Source organism: Oryzias latipes, chromosome 16 (genome assembly GCF_002234675.1).
Source record: "Oryzias latipes chromosome 16, ASM223467v1".
In the NCBI taxonomy this organism is placed as follows: Eukaryota; Metazoa; Chordata; class Actinopteri; order Beloniformes; family Adrianichthyidae; genus Oryzias; species Oryzias latipes.
This window is the reverse complement of record NC_019874.2, coordinates 30,150,185-30,176,839: the sequence shown is the minus strand read 5'-3', so window position 1 is coordinate 30,176,839 and position 26,655 is coordinate 30,150,185. Positions and strand designations below refer to the sequence as shown.

At 48.2% G+C, this 26,655-nt stretch overlaps 1 protein-coding gene across 4 annotated transcripts in view; it reads right to left on the bottom strand.

Annotated features, from left to right (window-relative positions):
* satb1 (SATB homeobox 1) overlaps nucleotides 1-26,655 on the bottom strand; it is a 66,424-nt gene that overhangs the window by 3,296 nt on the left and 36,473 nt on the right. For all 4 annotated transcript variants that reach the window (XM_023964087.1, XM_023964091.1, XM_023964090.1 and 1 more), the window contains 4 exons: nucleotides 25,090-25,302; nucleotides 22,289-22,360; nucleotides 22,054-22,209; nucleotides 4,855-5,061 (listed from right to left, as the gene is read on the bottom strand). In XM_023964087.1, coding sequence (XP_023819855.1) covers nucleotides 4,855-5,061; nucleotides 22,054-22,209; nucleotides 22,289-22,360; nucleotides 25,090-25,302 — 648 coding nt within the window. The remainder of the gene's footprint in view (nucleotides 1-4,854; nucleotides 5,062-22,053; nucleotides 22,210-22,288; nucleotides 22,361-25,089; nucleotides 25,303-26,655) is intronic.

The following is a 26,655-nucleotide window of genomic DNA, read 5'->3' as shown; positions in this document are numbered from 1 at the left end:
GAGTTAGAAGTGAAGGAGAGATTCTGGAGTGAGTTGGATGAGGTCATAGAGAGTTTCCCCAGAGGAGAGAGAGTTGTTATTGGAGCAGACTTTGATGGGCATGTTGGTGAGGGCAATAGAGGTGATGAGGAGGTGATGGGCAGGTTTGGTGTGAAGGAAAGGAATCTGGAGGGACAGATGGTGGTGGACTTTGCGAAGAGGATGGAAATGGCTGTAGTCAACACTTACTTCCAGAAGAGAGAGGAACATAGAGTGACATACAGAAGTGGAGGTAGGAGTACTCAGGTGGACTACATCCTATGTAGACGAGGTCATTTGAGAGAGGTTAATGACTGCAAAGTGGTGGTAGGAGAGAGTGTAGCCAGACAGCACCGCATGGTGGTGTGTAAGATGACTCTGGAGGTCAGGAAGAAGAAGAGAGGGAAAACAGAAAAGAAGACCAAGTGGTGGAAGCTACAGAATGAAGAAACTTGTGAAGAATTTAGGCAGAAGTTGAGGCAGGTCCTGGGTGGTCAGGATGAGCTTCCAGAGGACTGGGAAACTACAGCAGAGATTATCAGGGAAACAGGTAGGAAGGTGCTAGGTGTGTCATCTGGAAAGAGGAAAGACGGTAAAGAGACTTGGTGGTGGAATGAGGAAGTACAGGAATGCGTCCAGAGGAAGAGGTTGGCTAAAAGGAAGTGGGATGTAGAAAGGACTGAGGAAGGTAGACAGGAGTACAAGGAAGCGCAGCGTAGAGTGAAGAGAGAGGTGGCAAAGGCCAAACAGAAAGCTTACGATGAGCTATATGACAGGTTAGACACAAAGGAAGGAGAGAAGGACTTGTACAGGCTAGCCAGACAGAGAGACAGAGATGGGAAGGACGTGCAACAGATAAGGGTGATTAAGGACAGAGATGGAAAGGTGCTAACAACCCAGGAGAGTGTACAGAAAAGATGGAAGGAGTATTTTGAGGAGCTGATGAACGAGGAAAATGACAGGGAAAGAAGGGAGGAAGATGTGGTTGTTGTGGAGCAGGAAGTAGCAGAGATTGGAAAGGATGAGGTTAGGAAGGCTCTGAAAAGGATGAAGAGCGGAAAGGCCGTTGGTCCTGATGACGTACCTGTGGAGGTATGGAAGTGCCTAGGAGAGACAGCAGTGGAATTTCTAACAAGGTTGTTCAATAGGATTTTAGAGAGTGAGAAGATGCCTGAGGAATGGAGGAGAAGCGTTCTGGTCCCAATCTTTAAGAACAAGGGTGACACGCAGAACTGCAGCAACTATAGAGGAATAAAGTTGATGAGCCACACAATGAAGCTGTGGGAAAGAGTAGTGGAAGCCAGGCTTAGGAAGAAGGTGGAGATTTGTGAGCAGCAGTATGGTTTCATGCCCCGTAAGAGCACCACTGATGCCATTTTTGCTTTGAGAATGTTGATGGAAAAGTACAGAGAAGGTCAGAAGGAGCTGCATTGTGTGTTCGTAGATTTAGAGAAGGCGTATGACAGGGTGCCGAGGGAGGAGCTGTGGTACTGTATGAGGTCGTCTGGAGTGGCAGAAAAGTATGTCAGAGTAGTTCAGGACATGTATGAGAGAAGTATGACGGTGGTGAGATGTGCTGTAGGTCAGACAGAGGAGTTCAAGGTGGAGGTGGGACTACACCAAGGATCAGCTTTGAGTCCTTTTTTGTTTGCTATGCTGATGGACAGGCTGACAGACGAGGTAAGACAGGAATCTCCCTGGACAATGATGTTTGCGGATGACATTGTAATTTGCAGTGAGAGTAGAGAGCAGGTGGAGGAACAGCTAGAGAGGTGGAGGTTTGCTCTGGAAAGAAGAGGTATGAAGGTCAGTCGTAGTAAGACAGAATACATGTGTCTGAACGAGAGGGATCAAGGTAGAAGCGTTAGGTTACAGGGGACTGAGGTGAAGAAGGTGCAGGAGTTTAAGTACTTGGGGTCAACAGTTCAGTGTGATGGGGATTGTGGAAAAGAGGTGAAGAGGCGAGTGCAGGCAGGTTGGAGCGGTTGGAGGAAAGTGTCAGGAGTGTTGTGTGACAGAAGAGTGCCAGCAAGACTCAAAGGAAAGGTGTACAAGACAGTGGTGAGACCAGCTCTGCTCTATGGGTTAGAGACGGTAGCAGTGAGACAGAGACAAGAGGCTGAGATGGAGGTAGCGGAGATGAAGATGTTGAGGTTCTCCTTAGGAGTGACCAGGTTAGACAGGATAAGGAACGAGTACATCAGAGGGACGGCTCATGTTGCCTGTGTCAGCGACAAAGTCAGAGAAGCCAGACTGAGATGGTTTGGACATGTTCAGAGGAGGGATAGTGGATATATTGGTAGAAGGATGTTGGAGATGGAGCTGCCTGGCAGGAGGGCAAGAGGACGGCCAAAGAGGAGATACATGGATGTCTTAACAGAGGACATGAAGTTGGCTAATGTTAGGGTAGAAGATGTCCATGATAGAGTGAGGTGGAAAAGGATGATTCGCTGTGGCGACCCCTGATGGGAAAAGCCGAAAGAGAAAGAAGGAGACTGTATCCGAGTACTGGACTGAGTGACCCCTCCCCCAGGAGAAATGCCCAGCTGTCAGTCATTCTTTTGGTCAGAAGAACCGTTCTGGCTCCGATAACTTCTTTAACATCTTGATAATTCCAGTTTATTTTTCATACTATTTCCTCAATTCAAGTTAGAAACCGACCAATCAGATGCCTCATTAAAAATGGGACGAGCCAGATGCCCCCCTCTCACGTCCATAAGTGGTTTGCGTAGTGGTAGGGGTGTGGCCTTCCAACAAGCTCACTCTTGATTGGTGAGAGCGGTTGCCATAGAAACACCAATTCAGACCAATTTGGGCCAATCAACGTTTGCGTACGACGTCGGGCGCCGACACAGCAGCGTCCGCCGCTCGCAAAAGCGGCGACTGAATTGGCTCGCTTTGTAGGAGGTCATCGGTTTTCTGTGAGACGTCACTCGATCGGGTTTGAATAGAAAGTCTACGTGTTATCAGTGAAGCTTTGACCCCTAACTGGTTTTTGGATTGAACGGGTCCGTGGACGGTCTTTGAGAGGAGCGTCCGAAGAAGAACTCAGGTGTGTCTCACAGTTCCCCTTGAGGCTCGTACGGTGCCCCTCATAGGACGTCAGCGGTGCGGTAAGTGTATTTGTGAAGTATCTTTAACGCCAATGGAAGTTGTGACGTACGGGCAATGCCGTCATACGGTGAGCAGCCACACTCTTAGCGTTAGCGTGGTAGTGTGATTACTGGCCCCTGACTGACCCCTTAGTGCCTGAAGGATGTTCACACACATGACATCGTCTAATTTCCTCGTTTCCAACCACCAATCACACACCTGCGTACAGGTTTGACCATCTTCCCCCCGCAGACAGCCTGAATGCACCCGTAAGGGCAGTCGGGGCTTTTGCGGCAATACGTTTCTATGGAAACCACTCTCCCCAATCAGGAGTGGGCTTGTTGGAAGGCCACACCTCTACCACTAAAAAGTGGGCTACAATCCATCAAATGTTTTGAATGTTCAACGTGGGGGCCAGCAGGCTCCACCTTCTTTTATTGAGGCCTCTGATTGGTCAGTTTATTTCAATTCAATTTCATTTCTATTGACGAATATTACAACCTTAGTCGTCTCAATGGGCTTCATTCCTGCAATTATGATAAACATGACATCATAAAGAACATGAAGTCATAGAATAACTTGAATTAGAAATAGAAAAAAATGATGGAAAATTGAGGATTATCAAAAAAGACACGTTGAAAGGATGTATCAGAGGAGTTATGACCAATAGAATGACTGAGTATCAGCTGTTTATTGCTCTGTAGAAGTCTATGGGGTTTTGGCTTCTTGGAGCCGGCAGGTACTTCCTGTTTGGAACGTTGGAGGGGGGGGGGGTGGTATTTCTCCGATACAGCCGAGGCTCAAACTTCACCGTCCGCCACCCGTTGCTGTCAAACACGCATCACTCCAGAGCACAGCATTGCCGGCCCCTGCCGACCCGCAGAATAGCGGCTCTTTTATCTCTGTTTCTGCGTCAGACACTGTCTGTTTCATAATGGGGGGGGGGGTTCAGATAGCAGCACTTTGCAGGGACCGTCTGCCAGCTGCATAAATCTACCAGAAATGTGATTTTTTTAAAATTTATTTATTTATTTTTAACTGTAGAGCCATGACCATCCATGTGGAGCAAATGTGAGCCAGTTTGGCTCATGCGTCACATTAGAGACAGACCGGCAGAAAATCCTTAAACACTGGTCTTTTATGGACGCTTCTGAACGACACCATTAAATCAAGAATAATTCTATTTCTTCCATTTCTGTTTGCATGCTAAGTGTTCTAAAAAAGTCCCTCCTTCCACATCTGCTACGGCTGATTTGTAAAGAAATCCTATTACTTTATTTATATCCCGTAAATGAGCGTCTTTGTGAGACGCTGGTCATGTATCCAAGTAACCGAATAAGTGATCAGCCAGTCAGCTGTGGCACGGACTTTTAATAGAAGTATGATTGTACTTCATTAAGATGTTTCCACCGTTAAGCAAGACTCTTATTTTCTATTCATGCCTGATGTAAAGCAGTTCTGTTGCAGAAGTTAAGCCTAATGATATCTGTGAAAGCGGCTTTTACTGGAAACCGGAGGGGGGGGCTCAGAAGTGTTGTGCGTCTAATTTACGAGTCTTCATTAATCCTCCTTTAGTGCAGTTTGTTAACTTTGCAGGAACCTTGGCGACAATTACATCAAAGAAGAAAAGAGGGGTTTGTTTCCGACGCCATCAGCTGTTCGTCAGCGTTGATCTGTTGACCCGTGCACAGATCCGTGCACGGATCCACAGATCAACGATTTGGTTTTGGACTGAGGTCTCACCTGCAGCGGGTCAGCGGACAGGTGGATGAGGTGCGTGGGCCGCTCGCCGTGGTGCTGCTGGCCGGCGCTGCTCTCCTGCTCGTAGATGACGTCGCGCTCGGCTTGAGACAGGCTCAGGAAGCGTCGGATCATTGAGAGGTTCTCCCACAGAGTCCGGTTCTCTGGAGACGGATCCTCTTTCCACCGCAGCAGCTCGCAGAGCCAGCCCTGGAAGGAGAGGTGTGGACACCAGGTGAGCCACCTTCAGGAAGGTTTCAGGAAGAACAACCCGTCCGCACTCACACCCTCTGAAACCCCTTTGAATCTATTCTGTTAGAAAGATTTAAAAGACATAAAACCGGATCGTGGATCTACATGAAGTTTGTAGATGACCAAGGTCGTCGCAGAGACCCCCCCCCCCAGAAAGAGCAGAGGGTCACCGTTAGCAGGGGACCACAAAACCAAGAGATGACCGGAAGCTCCAGCAAAAGACTGTCCTCCAGCTTTTTTAACCAAAAGCTACACTCTTCAACATCGACGTAACAGCTTCTGTAACAGTCACCCAAACAGGGAACTACTATGGCTGCAGATACTCTCGTTAGGTTTGTCTCAAGAAAAAAAATATATGGAAAACCGTAGTAAAAAACCTTCACAACTCTGGGAATTCTTAGGATATATTATAATTTCTATGACGGCTCTGATTTAAGTCAGATCCATTTTCAAAGCATTCCCAGTGGTATTTCAATCATGGTTATGCCGTTTAATGGGAAAATTAAAAAAAAAACATGTTCTTTTCGAGGACATAGTTTCTGCAGAGCGGCACAAGTTTATTAGAAATTGTGAGGGGGACTGTAGGCGTAGAGTGACCCCGCTCCCACGCTGATATCTCACGAAATTTTTGTTAACCCTCTCTCCCGCTAGCTTACAGCCCATCACAACCCCAATCGTACATTTCTGCTGCAACAACAATGGCGCGTCACATTGAAGCGATCCAGCGGAAAAGTTTGGAGCCAGATTCCAGGCGCGACATGTTTCAGACGTCATTTCTTCATCTGCTCCTGGTCCACAACGATTTGAATCAAGAAACTCAGAAACACAATTTTTTGCTTACTTGTCTTTATATGTGTTCTCCATATGACGTATTAAAGCACGATTTTCCTTAGAGTGGGTCAATGAAAATGGTATTTTTTGGTGTTTTTAACATGTTCTTGTAGCATTTTTCTTATGATGGAAGACACATATACAAGAATTTATGTTTAAAACTGCGTTTCTGAGTATTTCTTTATTCCAATCGTGTTGATCAGGAGCAGATGAGAGCGGGCGTTTGAAAACCTTGGACTTATGACGCAGCTACCGCCGTGGTCGGGACTAATCTTGCTTTCTCCTAGGGCAGGGTTGATTTAAAAAAAAAAATCAAAATCAATAATCCATCCATAAAAGTAGAGATTGATCTTTTACACATAATAGCAGTAAAGCCAAAGTCTGCTAGCTTGATGCTAACGTATAATGGAATTTCCCATAGAACGGCTAATGCTAACGCTTCTTTGACCTAAACATACATTGCTGACTAAATTAACAGCTCTATAGACTCACAGGCAGGGATTTTCCAAACTATTCTGAGGTAACTTTCTTTTTTAAGTAACCATCGTCGTACGTCTTCGTTTTCCTGGTCTGAGCTGGAATCTGGCTCTAACCTCTGCGGCTGGACACATTGCTCACCGTTGTGTTGCTACGCTACAGCTAGCTTGGGCTTGTGACATGCTATCGGCTAGCAGGACAGTGTAAAACAAAGGCATGCTGGGAATTTAGGTGGGCTAACTTCTGCAACAGTGCTTCCCACAACCCAAAAGCAAATTTCTAATGATGCTCCTGCAGCCCTGCAGAAAATAGGTCTTAGAAATGAGAGTTTATTTCAATTCTAAAGTTGGATTGGGACTTTAAGCAGCTATGATCATTTCTGGTAGTTGATTTCAGAGTTTAAAATGTCTAAACTGGTGGCGACGTGTTTGAATTCCTCTTTTAGGTTGGAATTGCATAGAAATGAGGGTCAGTGAGCGGCCCTGTATTTGTGTCTAAACAGTTTCCAACTGAGCTAAGAGGAAAATCCTGGAGGTTAAGGAAGAGGCGGCGCCCTGAGCGGTGACGGAAGAAGCGGTGGCGCTCTGAGCTGCAGACGTTTGCAGTGACATCTGTGTTTGCTGGTGGAGCCCAGCGGGGCGGCGAGCCCGGCCGGCTGAAGGGCTCTTCAGAGGCTGAGGCACGCCATCAGACGTGATGACCTGAAGCTCAGCAGGCCAATGAGAGTGCGAGGAGAGGAACAACACACCGTGTGGGAGAGCGAAACAGGCTGGAGCTGCAGGAGAGGACGGGGGCGACTTGTGTGGTTGCGTCACGCACGGCTCCTCTTCCAGCCGGGTGGCGTGTTCTGGCAGCGCGACAGAGCGGTGCTGTAATCTCCCGGCCAGTGTGCGGCAGCACCTTTCATTTCCACGGGATTACACGGCGCTGCTGGTCCGCGCGCAGACACGCGGGGCAGCGCCTCGCCGCCTCGCTGCGCGCCGGAGATAACTCAGCAGTTAGGTCGTCCCCCGTTCCAACTCCTCCCATAAGCCACATCAAACCCATGAGGGCTTTTGGAGGAGACAGAGAGGAGGAGAAACATAAAGACCAGATGAGGATGAAGGCGGGAGAGATGTGGGTGGTGGGGGCGCGAGTAGAGGGGGCCATAAAGCCTGCATGCCCACCTTGTTCCTTTGCCACGTTTATTGTTGCGTTTTTAATTTGCATGCAGAGGGATTTGGACGGCGCTCCGGTTGGGCTGTCTGTGGTTTCAGCTGATTCGGTATTGACAAACGCACACAGCACAGACGCACAAACACACACACACACACACCATCTTGTCAAAGCCAGGGAAACAGTACCGCAGCCCAACCATGGAGTAATCCAACTCAAACACTCCCCAAACCAGCAGGATTAAACCCAAAGTAGCAGAGCCGTCAAACAAAAGCACGACGTGAACTTCTCAACGCCAGCGAGTCCATTTGAGGACAAAAAAAAACAAAAACAAAACATGACTTCATCACTGCAACAGTTCCTGAGCAGGACTTTAGCTTCACAGAGGGGGCTGAAGAAAAAAAAAAGAAAACACTTGTGTGCGATGAGCGCCGAGCAGCCGTTAACGCGCCGTCGGCCAGCTCCGAGGACAGTCAGCAGTTTCCACGGCCGCATCAAGAGCCGCTTGTGTTTGTGTAATTGCATTGCTTCCACAGGGCGGGCACAGCAGCGAGGAGAAAAGTTTGCTCTTGAAGGATGAATAAACCTGTTAACCATCTTCAGGAAGCGGCGAAACGCCGCCGTGGTAGGACGTCCAACCTACGAGCATTTCAGCAGCAGATCAGGACCGGCTGTTCAACATTCCCCCACTCCGGTGATCCGATCACACCGCTGTAACTCGGTTTTCCCCTTTATTGTTTAATGTAATTTGTGGAGGCACTCCACCGCAGCTGACAAGCACCAACTGCTCTTGATTGGATCATGCAACTTGCTGCCCCTGCCGCTCAAGTGTCCCAATACGTTCCAGAAAACAAAAATCTAGGGCTCTTCAATCCAGTGTGCTCTGGGTTTTGCTGAAGATCATTAAGGGCTCTCTATAAATAAACAGAACAAAGAGCTCAGAACGGGCCCGGCTGAGGACCAGCACAGCGAGCTGTGATTTATTAAAGGGGTCACGGCCGCTTACAGATAACCTACATTTGTTTAGGAAAAGCGGCGGCGCCGTAAACCGTCAGCCGACCGATGCCCACGGCTGAGAGGACAAACTCATCCTAACGGTGGAAGGTGGGGCGACTCGGTTCTGGAAGCTAACGGATCTTTACATGTAGACAGCAGAAGAGATCTTTCCAAATGTGCCACGTCGCCACACTTTGGTCTGCATTTGACCTCTGCGGCTAAGCCCCGCCCAGCTCGCAAAGCAGAGCGAGCCACGCAACACGGGACAACTCCTCGCAGCGGATCCCGTTCGCTTTCGCTGCCAAAATGAAAACAAGAAGAAGAAGAAAAGGCAAATTTCCCTTAAAGTAATTTGTGAGGTACAAACTGTCAGAGAATTTTAGGCAACGTTTTTCACTTTTTACTCCTAATTTTTCAAGTTTGTGTGTCAAATATCCAAACTTACAGGAGTTAACATGCGTGTGAGGCTCAAAATGCTTACTTTAGGGTTCTTGTGTAACAAACGTCAGACCTTGAGACCACTTAGGACGACAGTTGGAGACGTGTCGATGAATCCAGACTTTCTGGGGCTCAGACACCAGAAAACCTCACACATTTACCACCTAAAGTCGATGCACAGCAGTTAATCTCCATGGTTACGAGACAATCTGGGAGGATGTGGAGGTTTTTTCCCGGAAGAGATCAGGAGGCCAGACTCCAAAAAACTCCTCTGGTGAGGCTCCATCAATCAGATGCGTAGAAGCCACGGTGCTCGACGTGGAAGGACGTGAAGACCACCGATTAAGAGCAGCAACAATCAAAAGACCAACAGGAAACGGAACAATATGCTGTGATCAACAGACCACAACCAGAAATGATCCAAAAGAAGGTAGAAGATTTGAACCTTTCTTCAAACTAGAGAATTATTTGGGGAAAGTTTTCTTCTAAACCAGAAAACAAGCTGGCCTCTCAGCTGATCCGCATAATTAATATTCTTTAGCAACTTCCTGCCTGAACTGGAAATGCGGTCTGTTGGGTAAAACATGATTAAACTCACAGATGCTGTAAACAGGTTCATTGAAAAGCTGAATATATATTGACAGGCACAGGATTATCTTACTATGCTGGCACACACCTGCGACAATATTGCAGCATAATCCGCCGCCGCTGGTACCGCGCTTTTAATTAATAATTTGTTTAGAACAACAACCACCACCGTGTAGCCGTCCTGTGGTCTGCAGCTCCGATCCCGTCAGCGAGTGTTAAACCCAGTGAGTGAGGAGTTCGCATTAGAGCCCAGACCCATGATCCTCAGCAGACCGGCGTCCAGAACTCTCCTGGGGCTCACCCGGCCGTGCAGAACATGGCGCCTAGCGAGCGGAGACAAACGGGCTTCTCTGCGGGGCAGACTGGTCACATGGCCCGGGCCAACACCTTCCCCTTAATCTCATTTGCTTGTTATCAGCCCCATCAAGATGACCTCGGCCACCGCCAAAATAAATAAAATAAGCCAACAGATGTCCATCAATTCGCCATTGTGCCCCCCCTCCCCGTCCCCCCGTCTAGCCTTCAATTACTACCCGACCAAAAATAAAGCTTCAAAGACGGCTAATGAAAAGATGAAGCGCCACAAGCACTAAAAATGACCAAAAAAAAGGGGGAAAAGAAAGAGTCAGAGGAGGGGATTTTTGGAAAACTGGGACAGTTGTTGGAGGGGAGCCAAAACAACCTCCTCTGTGTCTCCGAAAGAGCTAGAAGTGGGATGAAGATGATGCCTTACTCCGTTCTTCCTCCACGAAGCTGGCAGACAGAACTACCGCAGACGAAAAACGACCAAAAACGGACTGTAGAGTTGAACCCTTTAACACCAGAGATGTCGCCGGCGACGCCTAAACAACACCCGCCCTTTGGCATTCCGTACATCTTTCACCATTTATGTGATTTAAGTGAATTACATAAATACTTCTACAAAGAATCACGTTACTGTCAAAGAGATACAGCAGTTCAAAGAACGTCAACACTCTGGCGTTAAAGGGTTAAAGACCACAAGTCTTCAACGCGTTCACACTGAGCTATATGGTCCACACTACACTGTGTTGACTCAGACGGCATGCAGTGCATGACAGGTGTGAAAGGTCACCTGAACTCCAATGTGGACCAAACAAGTAAACAAGGGTTTTGTTTGCTTGCAAGTGAACTCTGGTGCGGTCCGGTGACCACGTGAAACAAGCGACAACAGAGAAAAGGGATGAAAGTAGGGATCTTAATGGGTTCATCCATTTTTTATACCTACAATCCAACCAGATCGATGAGTCTGAGCCAAGTTGGTAATTGAATTAACCATTACAAAAAGTAGTTTTAAAATCAAATAAATCGATTCTGTGGGAAAACATTTGGATTGAGGCCGGATGGGTTTATTTTATTGTAACGTAAAAATGACCAGGTGAATCACGCCAGACAACACGCGTCATGGCAGCAGAAAATGAACACATTTTCAAAGACGTGTGACCATACAGTGTGGTAGTGAATCGGACCATGTATTGGATCAGCAACCACAAATCATGACATGGATCGAATAGAACATCAATCATTACACACCTAGATGCAGGTGCTTCGCCATTAGATTAAAGGGAAGGTAAAAACGTCCATTTGTTCAACACAAAGGAGCAAAAATAATTTAACCCCGCCCCCCCCCCCATCTTGTTTTGGGCACGGCGCCCCCATATGATCAAATATTGTAACTGCATGATGTCCTAAGAGCGGTTTTAAGATGCCGACTTCCTGTTTGAATCCGGTTTAAAAGTTACGTTTCTGGCAGTCTGGTCTGTTCACCAGGTAACCAGGAGGTGACTCTCCATTCAATGCGTAGTAAAAAAATGAGACTTTGTTTCCATGACGACCGTTTTGAATCTCATTGTTTTTTTATGTATTTTACTAAGGATTGAGCTGGGACATGGCCTTTTGAAAAGCATGAGACCGTCTTAGTTTGTTCCACAACATTGTTGATGTTCTTCCCTCGTAACTTTTTTCAAGGTCAGAAGTTTGTGAGGTCATAAACGGACATGATGGCGATGCCCACAGAGCAGAAAAACGACCGTAACTCTGATATTCAACACTTGAAAAACTTGTAGAAACTTACTTTTACAGCCAGATTTGACGTACTCCTGTCTCTGCTGGTGCGTTTGGTTTTGTTTCTGCTTTTGCATTTATTTACCATTTTGCTCAGTTTATATTTTACTCTTTATTTGTTTTAACCTTTTTAGTTGTTGCCTTTAAAGGTTTGAGTTTTAATGCACACTTCCAGACACGGCAGGTAGAAACTGATGGGATTTTACGTTCCTGAAACCATGAAAAGCTGCTTTTCTCCACATCAGAATCCATTGGAATCGCGTTGACAGTCACAGAGCCACGATAACTCAACCGAGGCGAGCGCATGTCCAAATGCCGTGCAATATCACAAACCGGAGTTATTCATTTCTCCTTCATGATTGATCTTCAAACGGTTGGCACCTCCATGGATTCATACGTCACTACCAGATCAGAGTCTCCGATTGGTCAAAGTTCAACGGGTTTAACTTTCAGCGAGCGTCGTCGCGCGGTTTACACGTTCTGGACATGCACAGTGGTAACGCGGTCGCTCGGACGCTTCCGACGGAGCTTTAGACCTTCAGCGAAGAACAAAGGTCTGTCTAAATATTTTCTCTCCCTCCTGGTTGGAATCTGAGCAGCAACGGCGACAGAAACAATGGAATTTGTTGTTCATATGAGAGTTTAACGGGATAATTATCACAGAGCATCCAGATGAGCGTCAGTTTTATCTGCTCATTAGAGACGTGAGCTCTGCTAAAAACAACAGCCAGCAGTGTTTTGACATGGAGATGATCTTCAACAACAGCAGAACTTTTTTTTTGCTCAAGGCCCTCAGCTGATATTAACCAAACTGCCTTCCAGGAAACGTTTTGATCAATAGATTGATTCAGAATAAAGTTCAATGCAGGCACTAGATGCACCAACAGGTGCTTCCGCTTTCCTCTTTGCTCAGCATTGGCGGCGTTTTTAGCCTTAAAAGCGGGAAAAAGTTCAGATTTTAAAAGAAAAATCTGCTCAATCTTGGAGTTCACCTCCAGAGTTTATGATTAATTCAGAAAGTTTGAGTGAAGAACGTGGTGGGAAAACATCTTCAGCCACTTTTACTAGATCTCAGCAGATCGTGGATTCATCTCAGCTCCTCTTACTTACTAAACAATAAAAAAAAGGACGACAGTGGCAGGAATTTCCAACAAAAAGCTGCTATTTTATAACCTTTCAAAGCTGTGCACCATATGTTAATCAAAGGGTTTATTGTTGAGCCGCGCTCTTTTTTTTTTTTTTTTTAACACGACGCCCGGAGGATGGCTTCATTTGCAACAACAAAAGAGGAAAATGCTAAAGCGGATTGTGAACTCTCCAGGAAAGCCTGTGAAGGATTAAAAAACTGAGTCATATAAATCATTTGTCCTTTTAAAAAATGTGTGTCATTAATAACACGACTCGCTTGCATTTGCCAGATTGTGTCACCGTCCTCTTTTGTGTCAGCCGCTGAGCTGCAGCGGAGGAACTGACTCATCCTGCCGGAGCCGCCACGCGGGGAAGTCTCGGCCTAACCGGGGAGGTCGCGACCTCTGCAGGTACAATGAGCGAGTCGCGGACGCGAACAGATTGACGGCGAGCGCGGCAGGAACACGTCAACACTCGCACGCAACAAAGCCGAGCGGCGCTTGACGTCACGCCGCCGAGCCGATAAGGTGTTTGGGGGGAATTTTTCCAGCCGGCAAATAGAAGCAGATGGAGCGTAAAGAATAACCAAAGGCAAATGACCGCTCCATCAAAAAAACGGGGCGCATTAAACATCTGTGTGGCTTTTTGGCTTTAACAATACATTTTACTGCTTCTCTGCAAAGTTCCTGGCAGCTGCAACCAACTCCAGAACAACCTGGGAGTTTCCCCGCGGTGCCGCACAGCAGGAACGGCGACGCGTCTCACCTCCGCCGACAGCCAACCCGCCCATAAATATCAATCAGCATCACATGTTATTAAATCCGTCGTCCCATTAAGCGTCGCAGATTGATCTTACGCGCAAAACGGCTGATGAGGCTCCGGCACTCCTGCCTCTTTGTAGCAAATATTAGGATTGTTCAAATTGCGGCGTAATCTAGTTTAGCCCGGTGGTGGGCTGATATTTGGGCGATCGCACTGCCGGCGCCGTGTTCAAACAGAACTCTCCCACCACAAATTTACCTCTTGTTTATCCACTTCTCAGCTCAATACTGATGAGGCAGATGGAGGATGAATGCACACGAGATAACAAACACGCCGGAGATGAACTCCAGATAAACAAAAAACATTACAAACGCACACACAGCACCTACATGCAGTCTGATTCCATCAATTATAAGAGCTTGATTGAGATTTAATTCAAAGCTGGGGTTTAATTGCTAATATCAAAGTATAATTAAGCTGATAAATCACGACTGATCTTATTGAATTAGAGATTGAAATAGCGGAGAAGCAGCAAATTGTCTATGTCAGGTAAATAAGTGATTTAATGGCTCTACAAGTTTTCTTCAGATACTAATAAAAACTAAATAATTGGAATGTAAAAGTTTCACACCGACTTGCAGGAAAATTAATTTTTAATAACTTCTTTAATCAGGTGTGAAAATAACCACAGAGGCGCCAACATCCATGTGGAAAAGTCTTTTCTTTCCTTTCTGTGGTTGAGTTATAAAGTGGAGAGCAGGAGCCGGATGAGGACTTGGATGGGTCCTAATATCTCCCCGTGCAGCCCCCCCCTCACACTTGCATCTGCCGGAGCTGGTGGCGGCGGCGGCGGTTAAATTGAAATATTTCCCGGCGTGTGTCAGAAGCATGCAGAATGGTAATTATGACAGATCTGATTAGGCGGGCCGAGCCGGGCGGCTCCGGGCTGCAGGTGCGACCTTGTGCATTCCTGCGTGTGTAAATAAAATTAATTACAAGCGTAGGGGGCGCGCGGCGCGTGACATCGGCGTGCACGGTGGGGAGGGGGGAGGGAGGGAGGGAGGGGGGACTCCCACGGGGGGCACCCTAATGGAATATTTTCCCCGAGTCTAATAATACAGTTGGTATTGACTTGAGGTAATTAGGGGGATCATTAAAGCGCTTTTCCCGGCGTATTTGCCTGCCTGATCAGATTAGCGAGAACGGGCCTCAGAACAAGCCCTGTGTGGTCCGTCAGGAGAGGCGGAGACGCTCGGGTGGGTATCCAACACCTTCAGGAGCGGGGCCGACGTCTCAAACTGGAGAGCGTTCGGCTGGGGCAAGGCGGCTAATAGCTGCTGCTCGCGTTTATCATTTAATAATGCATAAAATATGAGCAGAGCGTCCTGAGAGCAGATCCTTCACAGGGCGAGGAAGGATGGATGGAGAGAACTGCACGGTGGAAGACAGATGGGGTGAGAGGTGGCGTGTAAGGCGTAAGTGAGAGAGATGGCGGGAGACGCACGCACAAAATGCTCTGAGCATGCTCAGTGCAGACCCGGTGCTCCCTGCGAAGAGGAGGGCGGCTCAAGCAAACAGGCGGCGGCGCTGAGGGGAATTCCACTGTCCATTAAACAATCAGAGATGGGGGGGGGGGGGGGGTATCCACGCTCGCAAGATAACTCATTGGCTAAGTTAATTATTCAGACAGCTGAGTCTCCAGTTCAAGAAATTGTGCCTTCAATAATGGAGGGGGGGGTGGGGGGGGGTTCCTGGCTCAGCCCGTTTCCCATGGCAACCTAATAACCAAGCAGGCGCGGGAGATAAATAAATAAATCAATTAATAAACGGCCCTTTCAGATCCTCAGAGCTCGACTTTTAACGCAAAGTGGCTCCTCCACGACCGTCTAGAAAGAGACACGGGAAAAAGGTCAGCCAGCTGCTCGTCTTGTCAGGCGGCGACTGATGCGACGCAGGCCGTCTGTGTGTGTGTGTGTGTGTGTGTGTGTGTGAGTGAGTGGGGTAACAGTGGGCGTTGCAGGGCGCCGCCGTTCTCTACATGAAAAGATTTGATGACGGGAAAAGCCGATTCTGTCAGGAAGTCAAGAATTTTGCAGTATTTACACCTCCCCCTACCCCCCCCCCCCCCTTCCTCTGCTCATCAGTGCTGCCACCCACCAGCCCTCACCCCCCCGCCCCCCCTCTCCCCGGACCAATGTGGCAGTTGCTCGTCACCATCAACCCCCACCCTCGGTCCACCAGGGACTGTCGTGCCAGGCGAGTGCAGGGAGACAGATGGCATAAACCAACCCCCCCCACCACCACCCTCCCTCCGCTGCACCAGCACACACCCCCCCCCCTCCGTGCTTGCCCCCCCTCCCCCCTCCGGTGGCGCAGCGGTGGACCAGATCAGTGCCATTCTGTCTCATTAGAGCCTGGCTAATTAGCGTAGCCTCTTTTAGGGGAGAATAAGCGAGCTGGGGGGGAGGGGGGCACCGACAGTGATCTGATCTGCTGGTCACTGAGTAGTCAGGGTGGCGGTGGTAGTGGTGGTGGGGGGGTGGAGCGCAGGGCTCCTGGGGCGCTTGTTTCACCACAGGAGGGGGCTCCTCTCAGGAAGGGTCGGCGATGTTTTCTACGCGGAAGTCAAGTTCCGGGGGGGGGGGGGGGAGAATGCACCCATCCCCCCCCCCCCTGCTGCTGCAGCTGACCCCCCCCCCCCCCCCCCCCCCCCCAACAAGGGAGGCAGAGGAGCTGTCCGTCGCACTCACATGTTGAGAATGAAACCCCCTGATAGACCATGTGTAACCGCCGGGGGTCGGACCCGTCCTGCCTCCCGAAGCTCCGCCTCCCGACTCGGATCGCTCGATCAATGAATTTTATCAGAGAGTGAACGGCATCTGGGCGGCTGCACGGATTACGGAAATTAACCGCGGGCTGGGTCCCGAAGAGAGCGGCAGCCATTAATCTGATGAAGTAATAAGGCTTAGGTTAGATTCACAGCTTCTGTGGGTCCTGCTCTGAATGTGTAGCAGTAAAGACACTGTCTGTGTGTGTGTGTGTGTGTAGTTTCAGGTCTGGCAGAGGCCCGGTGTGCTTACGAGCCCTAAGAGAGAACACAATGGCGGCTCTCCAGAAACCTCGCCAACACACAACAATCAGCGCCGCCGCGCACACGTGACTGAAAAGCAGACGCACGAGCGCGCACCGCCGTCAGTACACCGCGGCTTCCATCGGGTCGTTTTTATAACTCCCCAGGACCAGCAACACCCACTCACTGTGGACAAAGGCATGCTGGGGAACCTGGCGCTAAGGTCTGAAGCACACCCAGCTGAACGGGACGGTCGCTGCCGGTGTCAGCAGTCGGGCGTCTCCGCCGCCCTCCCCCTACAATTTATTTCCCTGGACCCCGTGTGGGCGCGCTGCCAGCGTGGCCCATCCTCCACCAACCTACATGCTGGCAGGACTCTGACGCACAGCTTCACCCCCAAACGCTCAGGCGGAAGCCAGCTGGAGGAGGAGCAGCGCTGCTCCTCTGGACCTGCTGGGCCTCAGAGGAGGAGGAGGAGGAGGAGCTTCACACCGGTCAGAAAATCAAATATCAGCCTGAAACTGACCCTAAAACGGCCTCGTCTCTCATGAACGTCTTCTTTTTTTGGATTTTTATGGAGAAACAAAGAACAAAAAAACTTCACAGATTTGATGAGTTACTTTGATTTCAGAAGCTAAACCAACAGCTCTATTCTTGCAGCCTGCACAACAAATCGCAAATTTATCGTTATCGCGATATCCAGCTGTGCAATACGACGCGTATCGCAAAAGACGGCGAAAGTCGCAATCTTACGGCAGCTTGAAGTATTTCACGAGCCGAATGAATCCATTGATGCATTGACCAATCGGATGGAGCTATTCTATGTTAGATGTCCGGAGACGAGGGTCACTTGGAGTACAATGTAAGTTAATTCGACTCTTATTTAAATGAAACTGTTGCAGTGACACGGAAATGACGTATTTAGATGTTTCGCTATTCGTTCATGTATCGCAAGTTATATCGGCGTCGCAATATTGATCACTAATATCGCAAGTTTTCCTCACATCGTGCTGACCCTGAGATGCTGCAAGAGCATGCCAAGAGCATGCTAACCTCATGCTAACTGCATGCTAACCTCATGCTAACTGCATGCTAACCTCATGCTAACCTCATGCTAACCTCATGCTAACTGCACAGGCGCTCACAACCCACAGCAATAAGTGGCTAAAAGCCGACTTCGGCGTCTGTCTTTTTGGGGTTCAGGGTTGCTGTCGGTTCGGAGGCGCTGTGGCAATGTCAGCTGGGTAGGGACGGGGGTACAGTAGGGGTGGTGGTGGTGGTGGGGGGGGGACCAGCTGCCCGGGAAGCGCCCATTAGGAGATGGAGCCAGAGATAAGTGCTCTCACAGGCCCCTTTTCAGAGGCATAATTAGCACACTTCTTATCTGCTGCTCGATTCACATTCACACCCGCCTGCCATGAATGGAACGTGAAATAGAGGCAGAAATCTGCGTGGTGGGGGGGGCAGAGGTAGTCGAGGGGTAAGATGGAGAAAGGTGGAGTGGGAAGCAGCTCCCAGACAAACACTCATTTGAGGAGACAGACATGAGCGAGTTAATGCTCCTCCTTTCTCTTTCTCCATCCTTCCAGCGCGTCTTTGAACTTCTGAACAAAAACAGTGGTTTGTGCATCAAACTGCAATTTTGGTAAAACAAAGCTATCTGGGGCTATAATCATCCTAATCAGCAAGAAAAAAATAAAGCTTTTGCAGATATTTCCAGATTATTCCGCCCTTGGTGATCCATTTCTGTCCCCCCCCCCCCATACACACACCTCAAATCTTCTTCATCAAGCCCAATTGTGTAAAAATCTTCCCCAACTCTGCCAGCGACATGCAAACCTTTAATGGCGAGTCCTCGGCGCTGCATCCTTAATTGATTTTAATAAAGAGTTAAAGTGCTGCCGTGCTTCCTCTTTAATTTCTCTGTTTCCAACACACACCCGCTCGGATCGGCGGCTCTTTGTGAGACGATGGCGGGGGCCCCTCGTCGTCGGACGGCGTGGAGCTAATATAAACACACTCTGTTTGGTGTTGCAACACCGTCGGCTGCTGAACTCCAAACCCTCAATAAGACGAGACCGGCTGTTGACTCACTGCAGACGCACACAGGCAGCTTTTGTGCCGTTTTTCATATTTTGCACATATAGAATTAAAAAAGATTTGGGAGGCGTCTATGAAAGCGGGGAGTAAATAAACGCTTCTCACGTCAAGGATTCGTTTGTTTGGACACAAACAGAGCTGCCTGGAAGCTCGGAGATCTTTCTATTAAAAAGCGGGCGTGACGGCGCGTCGGGTGGAGGACGCCTGGAACGATCCGCTATCCGGCCGACGTCTTAAACACCCAGAAAGACAAAGAGCTGATGCACCAACGTCTATAAGATGATTAGATGTGTGAAAGAAATGTGTGAAAGTCTTTAAATTGGGTTTCCGATGCTTCAGTCACTTTCAGAAATGGTTTTGCTGTTCTCATCGTTTTGAATGGAGGGCGGCTTCAGAACAACAGTTGATGGCGGCGCGTCAAAAGGACAAATCAGTCCAAACTCTGGTACTGAAAAGTATACGGAACAGACGTAAACAAAGCTACCGGTACTGTACGGAAACGCCGAAGTCGGTGCTTCAATGTTTCGAAAAAATGTCAGTCATTTTACCATTACAGCAATTGGGGCGGGTTCGTATAAGAAAGGGTGTGGCTGTGAGGGGGGGCTCCTAAAAACAAAACAAAAAAAAAGCCGTAGTCATGGCGATGAGCAGTGACATCCTTGTTTACTTCTACATACAGCGTGTCTTAAAAATGGAGATCCAACGCCGCAGTGCAGACTGTTAAGGCCGTGAATGAGAGTCACTTCATAAAGTTTGCTCATATTGCACAGACGACAATTGGTCACATGTGGAAAAAGTGAGATTTTTATCTTTACGTGTAATTTTCACAGACGTGTCACGAATGAACCACGTTAAAACCACGCAAAGAACACGTAAATCAGCGTGGAACATGAACGGCGTGTAATTATTGCGATATTTATATGCAATGCAGTAGAGATTTGAGCGTCAGTCACGTAACTGAACGTGACATGTGCCTCATATGCGCGACGTAACAGTCATACATCAGTGGTTCATGCCTGAAAAGTCCGTTAGACATGCAGTACAGACCAAAGGTTTGGACACACCTTCTCATTCAGAGAGTTTTCTTTATTTTCATGACTATGAAAATTGTAGATTCACACTGAAGGCATCACAACTATGAATTAACACATGTGGAATTATATACAACAACTGAAAATATGTAATATTGTAGGTTCTTCATAGTAGCCACCTTTTGCTTTGATTACTGCTTTACACTCTTGGATTCTCTTGATGAGCTTTAAGTCACCTGAAACGGTCTTCCAACAGTCTTGAAGGAGTTCCCAGAATGCTTAGCACTTGTTGGCCCTTTTGCCTTCACTCTGCGGTCCAGATCACCCAAACCATCTGGATTGGCTTTAGGTCCGGTGACTGTGGAGGCCAGGTCAACTGGCGCAGCCCCCCATCACTATCCTTCTTGGTTAAATAGCCCTTCCACAGCCTGGAGGTGTGTTTGGGGTCATTGTCCTGTTGAAAAATAAATGATGGTCCAACTAAACGCAAACCGGATGGAATAGCATGCCGCTGTAAGATGCTGTGGTAGCCATGCTGGTTCAGTATGCGGTCAGCAAGCTTGCCAGTTTCTTTGTAGCGCTTGATGGTTTTTGTGACTGCACTTGGGGACACTTTCAAAGTTTTCCCAATTTTTCGGACTGACTGACCTTCATTTCTTAAAGTAATGATGGCCACTCGTTTTTCTGTACTTAGCTGCTTTTTTCATGCCATAACACAAATTCTAACAGTCTATTGAGTTGGACTATCAGCTGTATATCCACCTGACTTCTGCACAACACAACTGATGGTCCCAACCCCATTTAGAAGGCAAGAAATCCCACTTGTTAAACCTGACAGGGCACACCTGTGAAGTGAAAAACATTTCAGGTGACTACCTCTGGAAGCTCATCAAGAGAATCCAAGAGTGTGCAAAGCAGTAATCAAAGCAAAGGGTGGCTACTATGAAGAACCTACAATATTACATTTATAAAATTCAGTGTGAATCTACAATTTTCATAGTCATGAAAATAAAGAAAACTCTTTGAATGAGAAGGTGTGTCCAAACTTTTGGTCAGTACTGTTCGTGGAACGGTCGTGGAAAGACTTTTTTTTGTTGCATCTCGAAAAAGTCACGCACAATTTCGTAGGATTAAAGTAATATTTGCGAATACACAGAGTAAAATTCTCAAACGACCACATTCACATAAAGACCCGTCGTCAGAAACCCTCGTCGGAACTCTACGCACATTAACGAATGAAAAACGCAAGAAACACTAGAACCAGAAGGAGCAGCGTTTCCAGAAGAAAATGTAGGGTCGAAGGCTGTGCAGCTGGATTAAAGAATGAAACGTAAGTAATCATGGGCAAAATTAAAAAATTAAATAAAGAAATGATTAAAAGTTGACCATAAATAAAGTGAAAACAGCACAATAATGCGAGCACCGGGTATCGAACCAGCGAGCTTCTGCACCACAGAAAGAAGCAAAGGTTTTCAAGGATTCCCCATGGATTTCAATGGAGGCAAAAATCCTGGAATATCTGGAAAAGTTCAAGGATTTGAAGGACCAAAAGTCAGAGCTGGAAAAAGCTGAAAGAGCTGAACGTTTGAATAGATGAATGTTGAGAAAAACAGTAGGAGGAGACAAGTGGCAAAAAATGGGGAAAGATACTAAAAGAAAGAAAGAGAAAGAGGAAAACAATGGGATGAATATTTTATAGCATTCCACCAATAACATAAGACCAAAATTTCAAACATGGAAAATGCAAAAATGTAGGTAGCGGCTGTGACACGGCCCCTTTGCAGACAGAAAGGTACATTCAGGCGCTCCTCCTTAACCCTGTGATGCTGCTTCAGCACACGTCAGTCAGTCATCTTCTAATCGTTTTATCCCTTTCAGGGTCAGGGGGCTGCTGGAGCCTATCCCAGCCACTTGTGGGCAAAGGCTGTGGACACCGTGGACAGGTCGCCACTATCACACACCCATGCACACTCACATTCACACCCAGGGACAATTTAGAGTAACCTATGGAGCATGTTCTAGGACGGTGGGGGGAGAAAACCCACACATGCACGGGGAGAACATGCAAACTCCACACTGAAAGGTCCCCCGCTGGTGTTCTGGTTCAGGTCACCCAGCCGGGACTTGAACCACCGTGCAGCCCACACTTCAGTCATTTTGGAAAAAGTTGATGGGCACCGTTTAGGGACCAAAATTGTTTTAGAAGTATCGGATAACACCCAAACGGTAGCCGTCTCTATCTAAAGTTGACTTTTGTTCCTGATGCTTTCCCGCTCGTGGGACGACCCGTACCTGACTCTTGGAGGCAGCCACCTTGGCGAAGAGCGCCTGCGACACTTTGGCCCTCTTCATCTCCTGCTGGATCTCGTCATAAATGGTGGAGTTGATGTTGAGGATGCAGCTCTCCGTCTTGCCGTTCCACTCGCTCGGCAGCGGCGACGGTTTCACCTGCAGCGTGACAGAAAGGTTGCCCTTTCATGAGGGGTGGGGCAGTGGCTGGTGGCGTTTAAGGCGGTGTTCTACTCACAGGTGAAATGCCCACAGGGATGCGTGGATTCCAGTCCTCGGGTCGGATGCTGTTGCAGTCCTCGCGGCGGGGCTGCGGGTGCGAAACCACAGAGCTGTCAGAGAGCCGCTCAGCTCGGAAACACTTGGAAGAGATTCCCACGTTTCAAGCGGCTGATTAAACAGCAAATTCAAGTCAAGTGAAATCCAATCAGATGTAATCAGAGGCTTGTTGCATCTCGACAAAAATCCTTTGACAAGGTAACAAGTATCCTAATAGAGGCGTGACAGAAGCGCGTTTAGCATATGAATGCCTGCATACCGCTCTGAAGAAAACAGATCAGCAGACGCAAACGGATCCAGAGAAACTCCAGAGTTTGTCTAGACGCCTGCAAAACAACCCCAAACTTTGTGGTGAAACGGGAATGTCGGAGCATTTCATCCTCTTTACGACCGCTGCACCCCGGCCCGAGCGGGGCGGCACCGTGGCGGCGTGGGGGCGTGCACCGACCCATCAGCGCACACACACACACACACACACACACACACACACGGGGGAAAACATACCTCTGCATCTGCTTTTATGAGGCCAATAAAAAGCCGCCTCTGTCTCGGGTTGGATTGCCACCCCGGTTGATTTATGTGCGTAAATTCACGCCGCAGCGCTCCATAAGAGCGGCTGGCAGCTGGCCAGGTGTACACGGCGTGCAGACGCGCGCCTTTGTGCTCGCGTGGAGGATTGTGCAGAAAACAGGTCTATATGATGAATGTCTGAGCTGAAGTCATAACGGAGGAGAGCGTTCGGCCTCCAGCTACCGCACAGATGTGTCGGCGGTACTGTGGGCGACATAAACGCAGCTGCGTTCGGATGCGTTGTGTCACCTTCCTGCTCAGTTATGTAAGCCGCTCTCAGGTGGGGGGGGAGGAGGGCGGCCCTCCCCTGTAGGTGCATCCTGAAACTGCACCAGGGAATTCTGGGAAAAGCTGTGACCCTGCAAAGTGAGCGTGAAGCCACAGAATAACCCGTTTTACATCTATGCATGGGGGGGGGGGGTTGCTGCTGCCACACTGAGCCTTTCAGGGTGGGAGGGGGAGAGGCTTACGGATGGGTGGGCTCTGTGTTTCTGCGCGCTTCACCTGAACAGAAGCCAAGCGCTCTAGACAGAGGGCGCCTTTGTCCGCCCCCTCACCTCCCCGACGCCGCCGGACGCACTTCAAAAGGGGTTTACGTGGCAGAAAGCTGCCACATACCCCTGAGACGGGGGCCGGCGATCTGCAGACGGGCTGCAGGGCTGCGGTCTGAAGTCTGGCCTCATCCCAGCGAGCCTCGCTTTGGAAGTGGCGGTTAAGAAGGTCAAAATTAGCACCAAAAATGATCCGGCGGCGCTCTCACCTGTGTGCTGAGGGGAGGGGGCCGGGGAGCAGGGGGACACAAAGGCGCATTAAGAAGTATTCAGGTACGGCGAGTAACACCTTTAAGGTCTTGCACGAGGAAGATCTCCCCCACTCAAAAGTCTGAGCGCTTTAGGAAGGATTAGGTCTTTTTGGGGGGAATTTGAACCCTAATCCAGCTTCAGGTCGTCCCACAAACAGACAGAAAACCATAAAACCATCAGAGGCGGTCCTGCATACCGTTCCTCACCAGCGACTGCCAGTAAAAAACACAACATTTCACAACAACCTGCTGAACGCGTCACAGGAACCGATCCCAGGAGATCAGCTCTTCAGAGCCGCTTACGTCAGACTGAAGCCTCAAAGCTTCACTTAAAGACCAGAAGGCCGCCGGGCGGTTCAGTGTCACATAGAAACGTTCATGAAGAGGAATAAGTTTGTACGAAACAGCCCAGACACCAACATCTGTGAAGTGTGACGTCTTTTTCTTCAGGAGATCCTAGAAAGCTTCAGATTACAGAGTCTCCTGTCACTAAATAAATGAATAAAACAAAGAAGAATTAAAATAAAATGTAAATAAAAAGTCAACATCTGCGGTTGTGGATAAGATATCGGCTACAATACATGTGCGGTTCTTTTTCCTCATCCTTTCAGGTCATTTTTCCCCCCATTCATTTGTGTTCATCACGACAGATTAGTCGCTGGACTCTTTGTTAAATCCAAAAACCAAAATTCAGAGCTCATGTATAAAAACCACAACAGAACTGCTTCCATAGTAACGGCTAGGCTAAGTAGCAACAAAGTGCTCCTCATCAAATGTTCTTGATTAAATGATCAAACTGAGCACGAGCGATACGGGAGGAGACGTCTTTACAGGAACCATCTTTGCCGCCTGATGTCTGGAAAGACTCCGTCGTTCTTCAGCCAAAGACTGAACGAGCTCAGGTCAGAAACTGCAGAGTAACTGTTAGCATGTTAGCATTGATGAACACAGCAGAGCGGATGAAGAACTTAAAATCGGAGCCGTCCAATGACGTCAGTCCTTCAGACGGATCAGTCAAAGGCGGGAACCTTGCTCCGAGAGGACTTCCAGTGTAATGCACAGCGGTGGAGGGGTGATGATGTGGGCCATTATCCATAGACTGAAAAGGTTGCGTTCACGAACGCCTCAGTCTGAACTACTCCAGGTTTTTGTGGTCCCTGGATGCAACAGCTCTGATCAAAACAAAAAACAAAAAAACGGAGATGCTGCAGACACCAAGACCTGGTTCAAAGGGTCTACCAAGACCCCCAAAACCACAAAACCTCACGGCATCAGCCTGGTTCCAACAGCCACTGAATCAACGAGGGACCATCTCCCCATTCCATTTGCTTTGGTTTCATCCTAACATCTGTTCATTTATAGAATTTAAATGCACGCAATCACTGTACCTGTACAGGCCGGCTGGGCGGCGTGCTGATCAGGGGGGCGGAGCCCATGGCAGAGGCCGCGGTGAGGCTGCGCTCCCTCTCCTCCTGATAGATGCGGTCGCGCTCGGCCTCTGGGAGCTGCAGGAAGTTCTGCATGGCCCGCAGGTTGACCAGCAGCGACTGGGACGCCGTCTTGGGGTCTTCCTCCTTACGCAGGATCTCCGACAGCAAACCCTGCAGGAGGAGACCGGGGGGGGGGGGGGTCAAATTAACACTTGGAGCTGTGATGTTTGTTTTAATACTTTTCTCTACGTTTAATTCTCAATATACAGGATCGTTTTTTTTCTTTTTTCCCCAAACGTTTACTCTTTTTTTTTTGTGTTAAACTAAATAATAACAGCTGCTGTCAGTTTAAAAGGTTTATAGAAACAATTCTTGGCCACGGAAGTCAGAATCTATGGATTTCTCGCCATTCTGCTGCGCTGTACAGCTAAAACAGCTGCGTGCAGAAGTCTAGTAGACAGTCTACCTGTAATAAGAATCTGGAAATATAGAGCGCTGATCATAATAATAAAAAGAATAAGTATTGGATCCAACATCCGATTCCGACTGAGTTTGAAAGATGGGGGCCGGTTTCCGATCCAGTATTCGTCCCCGGTAAAATCGCCACAGATGGACTTCTGGTAAAACGGAAAGATCCACAGTGAGCCTGGATATTTTAGTCCATCAGTCTTTACATTTTGGTTCAGTCCACCTTTTCGGTTTTTGGTTTAAACGTCAATTTTGTTTCTAAAAGTCTGAGCAACAACATGATTGTTCTAATATAAACAGATGCTGAGATTAATAATTCCACAAAGTTCTGGTTTGTAGATAAGGCGTCGGAGTGCTACCGTCAGGTTGCCATGGCGCCCTCTGTTGTCTGTCAGACTGACGCCTTGGAGTCCTGCGTTTGCTTTAGCCGTGTCGACAGAAAGTCTCGGGCTTCTCCGAAGAACCACCCGGTTTGTCGTCAGCCTCATGTTTACATTCTTAGAGACGGCCGGTCGCTGTGTTTCTGTTCCGCGTCGCCTTGAACGCCTCGCGCCTCATTCAGTTCCTCCACTCTACTGTGGCAGACGTCTCAAAGGGAAACAAGCGTGTGGAGGCTCGCGCTGATGCAGCAAAAAGTGCCGCCGTCTTCCTATTGCAGGATTTCAGAACGCCGTTTCCCTTTTGCACATTGACCAGTCGTTGCATATTAGACTCCCAAAGTGGACGTGGGAGTGAAATTAATCGTTAAATGATATTTTTCTCTCTTTTTTTTCCCACTCCATACAAAAAATGTTAATTGAAGCATCTCAAAAACGAAAATTTATTTCATGCCTTCATAAATAAAACCATCCCATGAAAATAAAAGGATTCTTGAAGTGGAAAAGGGGAATTGTTCTGCTGCGAGTCAAACCCGCGGATGACAAAACCGCTTCACACAAGCTTGTTTCATCTCAGAATGAATTACACTTGCTTGAATGTAATTTTCCACATCTGACTTTTTTTCTTTTTTTTTTAATAAGAGTGCAGCTATTTGCCTGAAACGTCTTGTTCAGTGGG